The following is a 13,450-nucleotide window of genomic DNA, read 5'->3' as shown; positions in this document are numbered from 1 at the left end:
TATTCACTAAAAAAATGACAGGTTACTTATACTTTTAATATATGTAAACCCTAAAAAGAAGAAAATATTTTCTGTTTTCAGTACTTTTGTAGGATTCCACTTTTGTATGTGTCTTCATATCTAAACTTTATGCTTTTGATAAAACTGCAATAAGTTGGTTTGAGTTGAAACTTTATTAAACACATTAAGATTTTAATCTATTTTAACAATTTTTTTTTTTAATAAATAAGAACATGTTTTTTCTAAGATATTTCCTGATAATATCTAGGGAATATAATATTTCAAAAGATTCAAATTCTAAAAATCAAGATTGGTAGACATATGAAAGTTGTCACCAATAACTTCTCTTTGCTCTGACCCCGTCAGTCAACTTGTACACGCGGCCAAACCTTTTTTATCTATTTTTTATAATCGGGCTATTTATTATGTCCTTCATTTTTTTCTTTTTGCTATCTAAAAATTAACAAAATACCACTTAAGTGATTTTTTCAATCATACCCAAAAATTAACAAAATACCAGAAATGAATTTAGATGGATTATTATTTTTAATCCACGACATCTGGAAACACTTTTATCCCAATTAACCCTTTTGTAAAATCACTATTATTCTTGAATTTTATTTGTTTGGTCCTTCATAAAAAATATAAATATAGATAAGTATAAATCTTTATTGGATATTTTCGTGGCAGCATCATAATGAGAGACTACGTCGAAACTGCTGGTAACCACTTTTGCCGCGTTTAATTTCTTTCATGAGGCTTATATAAATAGATCAAAGCGGAAAGTGAGATAAATACACAGAAACAAAAGAAAAGATAAAGAAAATGGGTTTGAGAACAACATGGTTGGTTTTGTACATTCTCTTCATCTTTCATCTTCAGCACAATCTTACTTCCGTGAGCTCACGACCTTCCTCAGTAGATACAAACCACGAGGCTCTCCCTTTTAGTGTTTCAAAGCCAGACGTTGTTGTTTTCGAAGGAAAGGCTCGGGAATTAGCTGTCGTTATCAAAAGAGGAGGAGGTGGAGGACGCGGAGGCGGTGGAGCACGAAGCGGCGGTAGCAGCAGGAGAGGAGGAGGTGGCAGCAGTAGCAGCCGCAGCCGTGACTGGCAACGTGGTGGAGGAGTGATTCCGATTCATACGGGTGGTGGATCGGCAGGATCACATAGATCAAGCGGCAGCAGGAATCTTCGAGGAACAGTGTGTGCGTTCGGTTGGTTGGCTTTATCGGTTTTAGCTGGTTTAGTCTTGGTTCAGTAGGGTTCAGAGTAATCGTTGGCCATTTATTTTATTTTTGGTTTTATAACGGTTATGTTTATGGTCCGGTCTGGTTTGGTCTATTATTTTTTTGGGCTAACGGTACGTGAGGTGTAAATTGTTAATATATGTAGAAAGCGATTCTTGATGTGGATTCTACTCGTCGTTAGTGCGAATTATTTTAGTGTTTCAATTTTTTTTAAAAAAAATTATTTTAGTGTGCCGTCTGTAATGTGAAAGTTAAAGAAATAAGAAATTGTTTATTTTTCATTCAGAAAAAAAGAAATTGTGTATTTTAAAACTCAATCTTAAACGCTTAAATAACTTCTAAACGCTAACTTGTTAAAAGTGACTAATGGATGGTAAAACTTCCCGTTTAATTATCTTTTTTTTTGAAAATTTTTGAAAAAAATTGAAATAAATATCAAAATAATAAAGCCGCAAAGTAAGTTCCACAAAGTTTTTGCGTACGAAATATTACAAAAAACTTAAACAGTTATTAACTTATTATACTAAGAAACTATAGTTTTTGTTGTTTCCAGTACCAACATATGCATTGTCTAGTTTTATCTTCTTACTTGGTGGTTCAGTTTTGGACTCTTATGTTATTGTTTGATGCAACAATTATTTGAGGCTATTTCTCTTTCTTCTTCAGCCTCTTAATCGCATCCATTACTTCTCAGTTTACCTGTGGGTTTTGGAGAAATTCAGAAAGGTCAGTAATGCAACAAGGGCATGTCATGATGTTTAATTTACCTTGTAAAACAAGAAGAAAATAATCTCACATTCAAAGGTGTGATTTGGACTTGGAGTGCCATCTTGGTCAATTTATGTTCGAAGTATTTAGCATCATTAGATCATGTAGTAAGTTAGAGTGGGAAGGCAAAGTTATAAAGTTAAATTGTCGTATGCCACTAAACGATATTCATTGATATACTAAAAAAATTGACATTAATTGTTAAAGAATTGATAAAATTTGTAATGCAACAAGTACTGTAATTGAGAAGAAAAAAATCATAAAAAGGGTATATATCCACTAAAAGTTTTTACTTTTATAAGAAAAAAGCCAAGAATTTTTGAAAAATAAAAATAGAAAGCTAGAAAATGATTGATAATAAAACCTAGATTTTCTTTAGAAATATATTAAAGAGGCCCAAAAATTTTATCGTGTTTATTAATTCATATAAGTTTTACTGTATTTAAGCAAATGATGAATCCAAAGCTTATTTGCAATGAACCATATATGTGAATAGTACAAAAACAAAATAGTAATCAGCTTGTGATCTATGATTTTTGAAAAGAAAAACAAAACAAAATAGGTATATAATACAGAGGAAATTGTCAATTTAAGTTTCAATACAGAGGAAGAAACTGTGATTATGTGTAAGGCTTAGAAAAAGGCACTTGCAATTGGTTGTTGCGTCATGAGTTACGTCTGACTTTAGATTTCAAAGTTGATTAACTTACAACAAAAAAAGAAGAAGAGCTGATTAACTTAGAATACGATAACAACTTTGACCGAGCCTTAAACACTCCAACCAGTGCAAGATCTCCGCGTTCGGGTCTCTCTCGACCACCACCACAGTTGCCGTGATCTGCATCACTCCTCTGTACGAGCCGACGCGGCCGCGAACGCGAGCCACAGATCCGATTCTGATCTCTGCGGCTTGTTTCCGCGCGGCACTTGCGAGCAGCAGAATTGTGTCTGGATGCCACCGGGAGAAGTAAGAAGACGTGAGTTGGTTGAGCCACAGGACGCACGTGACGCAGCCGGTGCCATCGTCGACGCCGAACTTGAGGAACTTAGGGGTCAGGTCACGAGAGATGATTGTGCCTACTGTCTCTACGCGTGAGACACACGCGCCGCCAAGTAGGGAGAAAGAGTTGGATTCTGTAGGTGACTGTGTCAGGCGTTGGATGTCACGCGCCACGAGTTTCGCGTGTGTGTTTTGGAGGGATCGATCCATGGCTGGAACTGGTGAGAAGACAAAAGATGAACATTAACATAACAATGAATATTAGGGCGGGAAAACGAAGTTCTAGAAAGCTATATTGTGGCCAAATGATATTCAGAAACTGGAATTAATTGCTGATTTTCTAAAAATAAAAATCATAAAAATGATGTTGAAACATATTTCTATAACTTTACTGTTGTGCATATTCAGATTAAACTTTTATTCATTTTGTGGTAGAGTAGTCGTTTTCTATGGAGGATTGTTAATTTCCGGAACCAATTGATTAATGGAATCTATCAGGGTTCAATTTTTCTCTTTTTAAGGTTTGGACATCAACGTTATTAGGTACTTACTTTACCTTCTCAAGAATTAGAAAGAAGCTAGTAAAGAAACCATCGCATGATAAATGACGATTTTAAGTCCTCACTACATGATGCAGACCAGAAAATTTCCAATGTATCTGACAGACTCACTTAACAAAATGATCTTAAGAAACAAAAAGACAAAACATAACTCGTTTTTACTTTTGCTTTGACGACACAAAAAGGTTTGGTTTTCTAGAATCGCGTAAAACAAAAAGATGAAAGCAAGAAAAAAAAAAGAAAAAAAGTAGGAGAAACTATTGAATGGTGCGATGTCATTTTCGAGTCTAACTTTGCTTCAGATGCAAAGAATGGTATAGTCACACAATAAATGCCTCCAATGTGTAACTTTGTTATGTAAATATGACAAAAGAGAAATGTAGTTTTGTATAAACGAGTGAACTCAATTTATTAAATTAGAGAGAATTTAGAGCGAAAGCTTAGTCTATGACGATACCAAGAAATGAATTATGAAAAGGCGATTTAAAAACACCCATACGTGTACGTACGACGTGGACTATAAGTGGGTGAGAGACTGAGACACGAAACTTCATGAACAAATGACAAATACTTGAGACACAAGTCACACAGGTACCTAATGGCTCGTTTCCTTGCGGACTAAAGCTAATGAAGCTTCAACATAATATATTAGCTTATCTATCTTTGCTTCTCATGTGATTAGGAAGGCTAAGTTATGTATTTGCTTACCTGTGACTTATTTGCGGACCCAGAGGATCTTCAAACTTAATCTGCAATTTACAAAAAGAGCAAAATTTATAAAAAAGGAATTGAGCATCAAAGCTTTGATGACTAATCTTGAATATAATCATTCAAGATGCTTACCTTAGTTTCCAACACAAAAGAGCTTAGACCGTAAACTCGCAGTATTCCAGGTTCGATTCCAGTTCAGTCTAACAGTACACTTGTAATTTCCAACTAACCACACGCAAAAGTGAACATCAAAGGTTTAGGTGAGTCTATGATGCTTCTTTGGGAAGTAATTTAAAGGCATGTGATAAAAAGGAGAAAAATTGCCCCCCTAAGAAAAGCAAACTCAATCCCACATCTACTACAACAAGGGGGATATACAGACATGTTACCTAATGGAGAAGATGATTCGGATCTCATGCGTCTGGTGAAGGAGCTTCAAGCCTCTCTAGTGAGGAACGATAAGCTGGAGAAGGACAATCATGAGCTGCGTCAAGAAGTTGCCCGTCTAAGAGCACACGTAAGCAATCTTAAAGCACATGACAATGAGAGGAAATCAGTGTTATGGAAGAAGTTGCAGAGCTCATATGATGGCAGCAACACAGACGGATCTAATCTGAAAGCGCCAGAGAGTGTCAAATCCAACACAAAGGGTCAAGAGATAAGGAATCCAAACCCCAAGCCAATGGTCCAAGAACAGCCTACAGCGATAAAGCCGCCGCCACCTCCACCACTTCCATCAAAGACAACACTTGGAAAAAGATCTGTGCGGCGTGCTCCTGAAGTTGTAGAGCTTTATCGTGCCCTGACGAAGAGAGAGTCTCGTGTGGGGAACAAGATCAATCAAAATGGAGTTTTGTCACCTGCATTCAGCAGAAACATGATTGGTGAAATCGAGAATCGCTCCAAATATCTTTCAGATGTAAGTACTGTACAGTATTAACTTTACCCATCATAACTTAGAAGAGGTGATTAAATGAGAAACCATATGGATTTAATGTCCATCACAACCTAGGTCCTAGAGTTTAGGTGCAGAGTTTTTACTAAACAATTAGAAAAACTGTAGTAACAGATTTAACATCTCCTAACGGTGTTTGCACATTTGCAGATTAAATCTGACACTGACAGACACAGAGATCATATCCATATCTTGATTAGTAAGGTGGAGGGTGCAACATTTACAGACATATCAGAAGTGGAGACATTTGTGAAATGGATAGACGAAGAACTATCTTCCTTGGTTGATGAAAGGGCAGTCCTAAAGCATTTCCCTAAATGGCCAGAACGCAAAGCAGATTACCTAAGAGAGGCTGCTTGCAATTACAAAAGGCTAAAGAACCTTGAAATTGAGATTTTGTCATTCAAGGACAATCCAAAGGAATCTCTGACGCAAGCCTTGCAAAGGATTCAATCGCTGCAAGACAGGTGAGTATGTATAAAGAATATAACTAGTAGCAACTTCCTGATCTTAACCAATTACAAGAATTAATCTCACATTTTCAGGTTAGAGGAAAATGTTAACAACACAGAGAAGATGAGAGACAGTACAGGGAAGAGATACAAGGACTTTCAGATACCGTGGGAGTGGATGCTCGACACAGGACTGATTGGACAGGTAGGTGACTGATAGCTGCAATATACCAATAAAATCTGATCTATTGATTAAGATTGAAAAAGAACACTACTAACAATTTATGAACTATTGTACACTATTACTACTAAGTACTAACAAGACACCATTGGTTACACAAAAAGACTATGAAATCTAAAGATTCCATCTATCATACAAGGAATCAGCCATTTTACCAACTTCAAGAAATGTTACCTAGTATTAAACCAGTGAAGAAAATTTGCTTAGACTTACAGCCACCACTACTTTGACAGAAGATTTGAGGAACCATTACCTTGTTGCAGCTAAAATACAGGTCGCTGAGGCTAGCTCAGGAGTACATGAAGCGAATAAGCAACGAGCTGGAATCAAATGGAGGCGCTAAAGAAGGAAATCTTATGCTTCAAGGGGTTCGATTTGCCTACACAATACACCAGGTGCATAAATTCACATCTATTTGGTTCATATCTATTTGGTTCTTTCCTAACATAAGTTCAATTCAGTTTGCTGGCGGTTTTGACGGAGAAACATTAGGCATATTTCACGAGCTAAAGAATATCAGTACAAGTGAAACCAGATGATAAGGATGTAATTGTTGACATCTTTAAGTATCAAAGACTTGTGAAATTATGACGCAGTAGACATGTAAGAAACTGGAGGACTAAATTATTGTACTATTGAAGCCTTGTTTGCTTTAGCAGATATTTTATTGTCTAAATATCTTGTTCATCCCAAATTTCCAAAGCAATTAGCCAACTAACACAGAAACAAAGCCCACACTCAAATCCAGAAATTGAAACTTGAAGATACTAATACTAAAACACCTCTGGAGTCATAGTTATTTTTAAGATATTGAAGCATATACAGTATATTAACATCTATCAAACACATTATCCAATATCACAATCAATTTTAATTTTGAGGCTAGAAGTCAACCAAACAGACACCAAGTCTCAATCCGACGGAAAACTTCAGGCGAAAACGAAAAAAAAAACAAAAAAAACAGAGAAGCGAAAGAGCAAACCTCGGGATTCCAGTTTCTTCGGCAGTTTCGAGTTTTTACTCACCACCATCGGTTTTGTAATTTGAGTTTATCGAAATTCTTGGCGCTTAAAAACCAAAAAAGAGAAGAAATTAATGGCGCTCAAAAGACAATTGAGAGGATCTTCTGAACTCTGAAGGAGAGTGCCAAGGCTCTATTTCAAGACCGACCAATAAGCTCTCTCACCAGTCGGCAACATAGGCCCAATAAGCAACAAACAAGCCCAGCCCAAAATGAACCTAAAGGCCAAACCAAGTAACCAACCACCACGTATTTTGCTCTTATCCGGTTATCCCAAGAACAACCGAAATTTTTCGGAAAAAGGAAAAAGAAAAAAAAAAGCTGCGGAGCAAGCGGCTTCGCTTCTTCTCTTTCTCTCAAATCTCTTATCCGTTTGATTTCATCATCTGTTACGCATCTTTTTCTTCTTCATTAATTCAAATAAAATAAAAAAAGTACGGAAAAAAGAGAATCGAGACGGTGGTTTCGATGGGGTCGGGTGCATCGAAGAATACTGAGGAAGATGACGATGGTTCCAATGGCGGTGGTGGTCAGCTCTACGTTTCACTCAAAATGGAAAACTCTAAGGTTGAAGGCGAGCTCACTCCTCATGTCTATGGCTCTCTTCCTCTCATCGGTTCCTGGGATCCTTCCAAAGCTGTGAGCATCGGTTTGATTTTTTTTTTTTTTTTTTTTGTTTATCATCTTCTTCGTCTTTCCTTCCGATTCATCCATCTAGAATTTGATTGCGTTTCTGCTTCGTCGTTTTGTCAATTTTTCTTTAACAGCTTCCGATGCAACGTGAATCGGCGTCAATGTCGGAAATAAGCTTCGTTGTTCCTCCTGATCACGGTATTACTCAATTTGGAGGACTCGTTTAGCATATTAGTTCAAATCCAATGATTTCTGTGAACTACAATCTAAGCTTCTGCATCGCCTTTTTTGTTGTGTAGAGACTTTGGATTTCAAGTTTTTGTTGAAGCCAAAGCACAGAAACACGCCTTGCATAGTGGAGGAGGGCCAAAATAGGCTTCTTACTGGTGGTTCGTTGCAAGGAGATGCTAGATTAGCTCTGTTTAGGCTGGAAGGTGATGTGATTGTTGAATTCCGTGTCTTCATCAACGCTGACAGAGTTTCTCCATTTGATCTTGCTACTAGTTGGAGAGCTTATAGGGAGAATCTCCAGCCTTCTACTGTACGTGGAATTCCTGATGTCAGCATTAATCCTGATCCCAAAACTGTTGAGGTATTTTGTTCTTCTACTTCTTTGTTCTTACCGCGATTCTATCTATCAGTGATGTGCTGGTTATGTCAACTAAATCAGCAGGAATGATTTTATGTGCTTCCCTTTTATGCGTAATTTCAAAAAATTTGACTGCAACTCGCGATATCAATCTAGAATTCCCATGGGGAGAAATAAATTTGTTGGCCAATCCTGAAAGTGAAAATTTACTTTGATGTCTCATAGCAGTGTCCTTTAGAAAGTTTGGAGCTCGATCTTGCGCATTATGAAGTTCCTGCTCCTGCATCTTCTGCAAACTCGTACCTTGTTTATGCAGCGGACAATGCAGAGAATCCACGATCTCTTTCAGCATCTGGTTCATTTCGTAATGACAGTACTACAAACTCGGCACAGAATAATTCTGAAGATTCTGGTGTTACGGTTGGATCTCCACTTGCAAAGGTAGTGCTTTGTTTAGTTGCGTGATAGATGCAGATCCTCCATTAATTAACTTCCGGCTTCTCGTTTAATCATCGGCATACATCTCACCCATAGGAAATGAAGATCATTGTTCCCGATTCCTCGAATATCTATTCGGCTTCAGGAGAGGCTGAGTCAAAGTCAGTGGAAACACTCTCACCGTTTCAGCAGAAAGATGGTCAAAAGGGACTCTTTGTTGATCGTGGTGTTGGCTCCCCTAGGCTAGTCAAGTCTATTAGCGCAAGCTCTTTTTTGGTTGATACTAAGCAAACCAAGGTTTGGCCTGAGCTAGTTTCTATCTTTAAGTTGGGTCATCTGAAATTTAAGAATTTTTTATATTGTTCTCACCCTTTTATTTGTTAGAATTCAATGCCAGCCGCTGCAGGAGCTGTTGCCGCAGCAGCGGTAGCTGATCAAATGCTTGGACCGAAAGAAGATAGACATCTAGCAATTGTCCTGGTATTATGTTTTCTAGTTTAATTGTTAGGAGCTGGGCGTTGTTGTGGCTGGCTATTTTATTTAACTTATAAACGTAAATGGGAATGAAAAGAAAAAGAGACTGGATGTTCTGATTCACACCATTCCCGTCAAAATTGTATTAGGTTGGCTTGCCAGCTCGAGGAAAGACTTTTACTGCAGCAAAGTTGACAAGATATCTACGCTGGTTGGGACATGATACGAAACATTTTAATGTTGGAAAGGTTAGCTATTTTGTTGCAACGATCATTGATTTTTTTTTTAGCGTACCCTGTCATTACGCAAGCCTTGTTGGAAAGATTGACACAAACATTGCTCCGTTTCTTCGCAGTACCGACGGCTTAAACATGGAGTTAACATGGTAAGGCTTGGGTTCTTAAACCGAGGTTTTATAAGTTTCTGTCCTCCTTTTGGACGATTTGTGATTGACAACGAATGAGCCTTTTGTAGAGTGCTGATTTCTTCCGAGCTGACAATCCTGAAGGTGTAGAGGCACGGACTGAGGTAAATGAAAAATTGAATAATTTAGTTAAGCCATTTTTCGACTGTCTCTTTTAAGTTGTGTGTCTAAATCGTTCTTATGATATTTTAACTTAAATTCGTCATATTTTAATTCAGTGGTCAATGTTAACACTGTTTATCTTCTTCTTTGCACATAGTTTTAATATATCACATGCCACTAGGTAGCAGCACTTGCAATGGAGGACATGATAGCTTGGATGCAAGAAGGTGGTCAAGTAAGTATCTTTCAGTTTAGATGTAAGTTCCTGGTTTTTATATCTTGCATTGTAAATAGTTTTTAGCTGTAGGTTGGAATCTTTGATGCAACTAATAGCACAAGAGTTCGACGGAATATGTTGATGAAAATGGCTGAAGGAAAGTGTAAGGTATTGAAGCTTTGACATACTGTGATTTTGTTTCTCATATAATGGCACAGTTATTCTTCTGCGGAAAGCATGCTTGGTTAGCAGTGTCTATTTTCAAAGAATTTCTTTGATGCAGCGCTTGTAATGCTGCATGGCTACCTTCGGCTAATATTGGATTTGGAGATATCCTCCGTAACTGATTTACCTTTTATCTTTTTGCAGATCATTTTTCTAGAAACACTATGCAATGATGAGCGCATTATTGAAAGAAACATACGTCTTAAAATCCAGCAAAGTCCTGATTATTCAGAAGAGTATGATGCTCGCTCTGTAATTTATATTTTTCGTCCTCTTTCACGGCTCAACTAAGTTTATGCTACTCTGCAGAATGGATTTTGAAGCTGGAGTACGAGACTTTAGAGACCGTTTAGCCAATTATGAAAAGGTCGGTACACAAATCTGCACTTTCTAAACGTGTCCTAACTGCTTTTTAAAGCTTAGTTAACTTTGCTTTGATGCACTATCGTCTTGGTACTTGAGACAAATGTTGAGCTTACTCTTTTTCTTTTTTGCCAGGTTTATGAGCCTGTAGAAGAAGGTTCTTACATCAAAATGATTGATATGGTCAGCGGGAACGGTGGACAGATACAAGTACGTCTCTATCTGTTTCTGTTTAAAAAATTGGCTTTTCACATGGCTATTCCATCTAGTCTTAATCTTGAGATGAAACTTGATAGTTTTGACTCTTCATGACTGTTATTCTATTTTTATTGCAGGTGAACAATATTAGTGGCTACCTTCCTGGGAGAATTGTGTTTTTCTTGGTACAAATCTGCTATACAGAATTAAATAGGCTATATCTCTTACTTATTTAATATATTGACATGTCTTTAGCCTATTTGCAACATGCAAATCAGCCTACTAGTAATATACTTGCATGGGTCACTGTGTCCATTGCCAACAGACTCAACATTCATCGTCAAATTATATAAAAATAACCTAGAGTGATCATAATTTTTCAAGGCGTTTATTTTTCTTCTAGGTGAATACGCATCTCACCCCACGACCAATACTACTCACTCGGCATGGAGAAAGCATGGACAATGTTAGAGGCAGAATTGGAGGAGATAGCGTTATAAGGTATGTTCTCTGCTCTGCCTCTTCTAAATGCCGATGGTTTCGGCTTTTCTTTTTGTTTTCCCATCACATATGTTTTCTCTATTCCATCCCTTAGATTGGCTTGAAAATTCTTGTTGCTACTTCCTCGGATGATCATTTTTTTTTGTGAGATCACCTCATAATAAATGCGAAAATTTGTTTCTCATAACCTTATGGAACTTTGAAACGCAGTGAATCTGGGAAACTTTACGCAAAGAAACTTGCCAGCTTTGTTGAAAAGCGACTTAAATCTGAAAAGGCTGCTTCGGTAAGTACCACAAACAAGCTACAACAATATGTTAGGAATTTGATGCATTGGAAATTGTGTCTAAGAAAAGTTGATACTTGACCTGGGTGCAATGAAACATGTATCTGACTTTGAAAATTCAATGGAAGTTTCTGTTAAGAACTGAACCTCTCCGAGCTCTAATGCTTTTGTTTCCAATCCTTGGTATAACTTATCCGTGATAGCTGGTTTATAACGGTGAGTCTATAGGTTACACATTCGATATCTAAATGATTTGGTCGATGTAGGATAATGTCATTCCACTGCATTTCTTGCACCAATATTTATGGCGATTCTCCCTGGCTTTTCCTAGATAATCATTTCCTACTTTACTTTAACTCTAAATCGACGCACATATCTGTATCATATGCTCAGTGGAATTTAATTACAGAAAATGTCGCAGGACCACAGGAGACCATTATTTCTGGGTTGATACAGTCTTATCAATTTAGTATTAGTACACCATCCTATGCATTAAACGCATCCTTGAAGCCTTTTTTTGCACGGGTTTTCAAGGGATCAATCAGTTCCACACTGAGTTGATCTGGAATCATAAAGTTCTTAATCATACGCTAATACCAATTGATTTTGTTTATCCCAGATTTGGACCAGTACACTTCAGAGAACAAACTTAACAGCAAGTTCCATTGTCGGATTCCCCAAGGTTGATATTTACCTACTGCCAGAATGTCTTCTGACTCTTGAGGTGTATGATAGTTTGCTGTGAGGAAATCGATTTCTCATATTTTCATCTTAGGTGCAATGGCGTGCCCTGGACGAGATCAATGCTGGAGTTTGTGATGGGATGACATATGAAGAGGTAAAGAAGAACATGCCAGAAGAGTATGAGTAAGCAACTTGATCAAATCTGTATATTCAAAAAAGCGTTACTAGTTGTGACACTGATACCCTCGTGGAACAGGCAATAAGATCTTAGAATTTTCTAACTCATCTTGTGGTGGATATGACTGCAGATCTCGGAAAAAGGACAAATTACGATACCGATACCCTCGTGGAGAGTCCTACCTTGATGTAATTCAACGGTATGTTCTTCTCTTTTACTTGTGTCTACGTTCAGACAAAAACTAAACCTCAGGAAAATATTGCTTCTTTGACAATGCAGGCTTGAACCTGTGATTATTGAGTTAGAACGACAAAGAGCTCCTGTCGTCGTGATATCTCACCAGGTTATACTCCAAACGATCTTGTTTATAATTTAATGTCTAAAACCTTTAGTTCTGGAGTTTGAAGAAATCGTCCATATGATGAAAACTATGGAAATGCTTAACTGTGTAATACTTTGGAAAAAAAAAAACGCAACCCGTGACTAAGTTCCAATTTTCCTCTTTGGTTGATGTTTACGCAGGCTGTTCTGAGAGCCTTGTATGCATATTTTGCGGATCGTCCCCTCAAAGAAATACCCCAAATCGAGGTAAATCTGAACTAGAAAATATGAGACTGTATCTTCTTAGAACGATTGAGTGATAAGCTTTCAGAGAGATTTGGATGCAAGACACACACATAATAACATATATGAATGTTTCAACAGATGCCACTTCACACTATAATAGAGATACAGATGGGAGTTTCTGGTGTGCAAGAGAAACGCTACAAACTCATGGACTGAATTCAAACAACAACTATTACCACAGATTCTCAACAACTATTACCACAGATTCTCAACAACTCTCGTCCTAAAGGTTTTTTACATTTATATAAGTATACTCTGCGAATCAGATTGCAGATATCACTGGGTTGCATTTTGGTAAACCAGTTCTTAATTTATCCACCAAATACTTTTCTTTACTCCCGGATGTCCTGTAATTTCTAAGTGTTATTTATTCTTCATAAAAATTCACTTTTATACTATAAATTCGACTGAAATTATTACCTTCCTTCTCTAGTTTTTTAGCATACTGTTCAGTTTCGTTGAGCTAGGACTTGGGAGTTAGGACCGAGAGCATACTGTTCAGTTCCGAGTTCAAATGTTAGAAACTACGTTAATACTTGTGGATAATATTAATG

At 37.3% G+C, this 13,450-nt stretch overlaps 4 protein-coding genes across 6 annotated transcripts; 3 read left to right on the top strand and 1 right to left on the bottom strand.

Moving 5' to 3' along the window:
• Positions 1–791: 791 nt before the first annotated feature.
• On the top strand, positions 792–1,534 carry LOC9325698 (serine, glycine and glutamine-rich protein). The gene has a single exon (XM_021015348.1). It carries the CDS (start codon positions 826–828, stop codon positions 1,261–1,263), a length of 438 nt encoding a protein of 145 aa, XP_020871007.1. The 5' UTR covers positions 792–825; the 3' UTR covers positions 1,264–1,534.
• A 1,016-nt stretch (positions 1,535–2,550) lies between these two features.
• LOC9328444 (CST complex subunit STN1) lies at positions 2,551–4,751 on the bottom strand. The gene is made up of 4 exons (XM_002889587.2): positions 4,678–4,751; positions 4,421–4,513; positions 4,286–4,326; positions 2,551–3,235 (listed from the first exon to the last, which is right to left on the bottom strand). Exon 4 carries the CDS (start codon positions 3,225–3,227, stop codon positions 2,751–2,753), a length of 477 nt encoding a protein of 158 aa, XP_002889633.1. The 5' UTR covers positions 3,228–3,235; positions 4,286–4,326; positions 4,421–4,513; positions 4,678–4,751; the 3' UTR covers positions 2,551–2,750.
• LOC9328443 (protein CHUP1, chloroplastic) lies at positions 4,671–6,612 on the top strand. The gene is made up of 5 exons (XM_002892335.2): positions 4,671–5,207; positions 5,394–5,710; positions 5,789–5,900; positions 6,200–6,331; positions 6,398–6,612. The coding sequence occupies exons 1-5, from the start codon at positions 4,671–4,673 to the stop codon at positions 6,473–6,475; spliced, it is 1,176 nt and encodes a 391-aa protein (XP_002892381.1). The 3' UTR covers positions 6,476–6,612.
• A 658-nt stretch (positions 6,613–7,270) lies between these two features.
• Positions 7,271–13,319, top strand: LOC9328442 (6-phosphofructo-2-kinase/fructose-2,6-bisphosphatase). Of its 3 annotated transcripts, none has more exons than XM_021011834.1 (23): positions 7,271–7,596; positions 7,725–7,788; positions 7,890–8,182; positions 8,408–8,620; positions 8,714–8,914; positions 9,002–9,097; positions 9,241–9,339; positions 9,447–9,476; positions 9,566–9,619; positions 9,799–9,852; positions 9,925–10,002; positions 10,204–10,295; positions 10,369–10,426; positions 10,558–10,632; positions 10,758–10,805; positions 11,024–11,121; positions 11,332–11,407; positions 12,027–12,089; positions 12,183–12,274; positions 12,400–12,468; positions 12,549–12,612; positions 12,792–12,857; positions 12,975–13,319. In XM_021011834.1, exons 1-23 carry the CDS (start codon positions 7,426–7,428, stop codon positions 13,050–13,052), a joined length of 2,232 nt encoding a protein of 743 aa, XP_020867493.1. In that variant the 5' UTR covers positions 7,271–7,425; the 3' UTR covers positions 13,053–13,319. The 3 variants fall into 3 exon arrangements, with proteins under 3 accessions (XP_020867493.1, XP_020867492.1, XP_020867494.1); XM_021011833.1 differs by having other exon boundaries at positions 8,405–8,620; XM_021011835.1 differs by lacking the exons at positions 12,792–12,857; positions 12,975–13,319 and having other exon boundaries at positions 8,405–8,620; positions 12,183–12,245; positions 12,549–12,576.
• Positions 13,320–13,450: the final 131 nt, after the last annotated feature.

This window comes from Arabidopsis lyrata (assembly GCF_000004255.2).
Source record: "Arabidopsis lyrata subsp. lyrata unplaced genomic scaffold ARALYscaffold_1, whole genome shotgun sequence".
Lineage (NCBI taxonomy): Eukaryota > Viridiplantae > Streptophyta > Magnoliopsida > Brassicales > Brassicaceae > Arabidopsis > Arabidopsis lyrata.
This window is presented reverse-complemented; position numbering and strand designations above follow the sequence as displayed.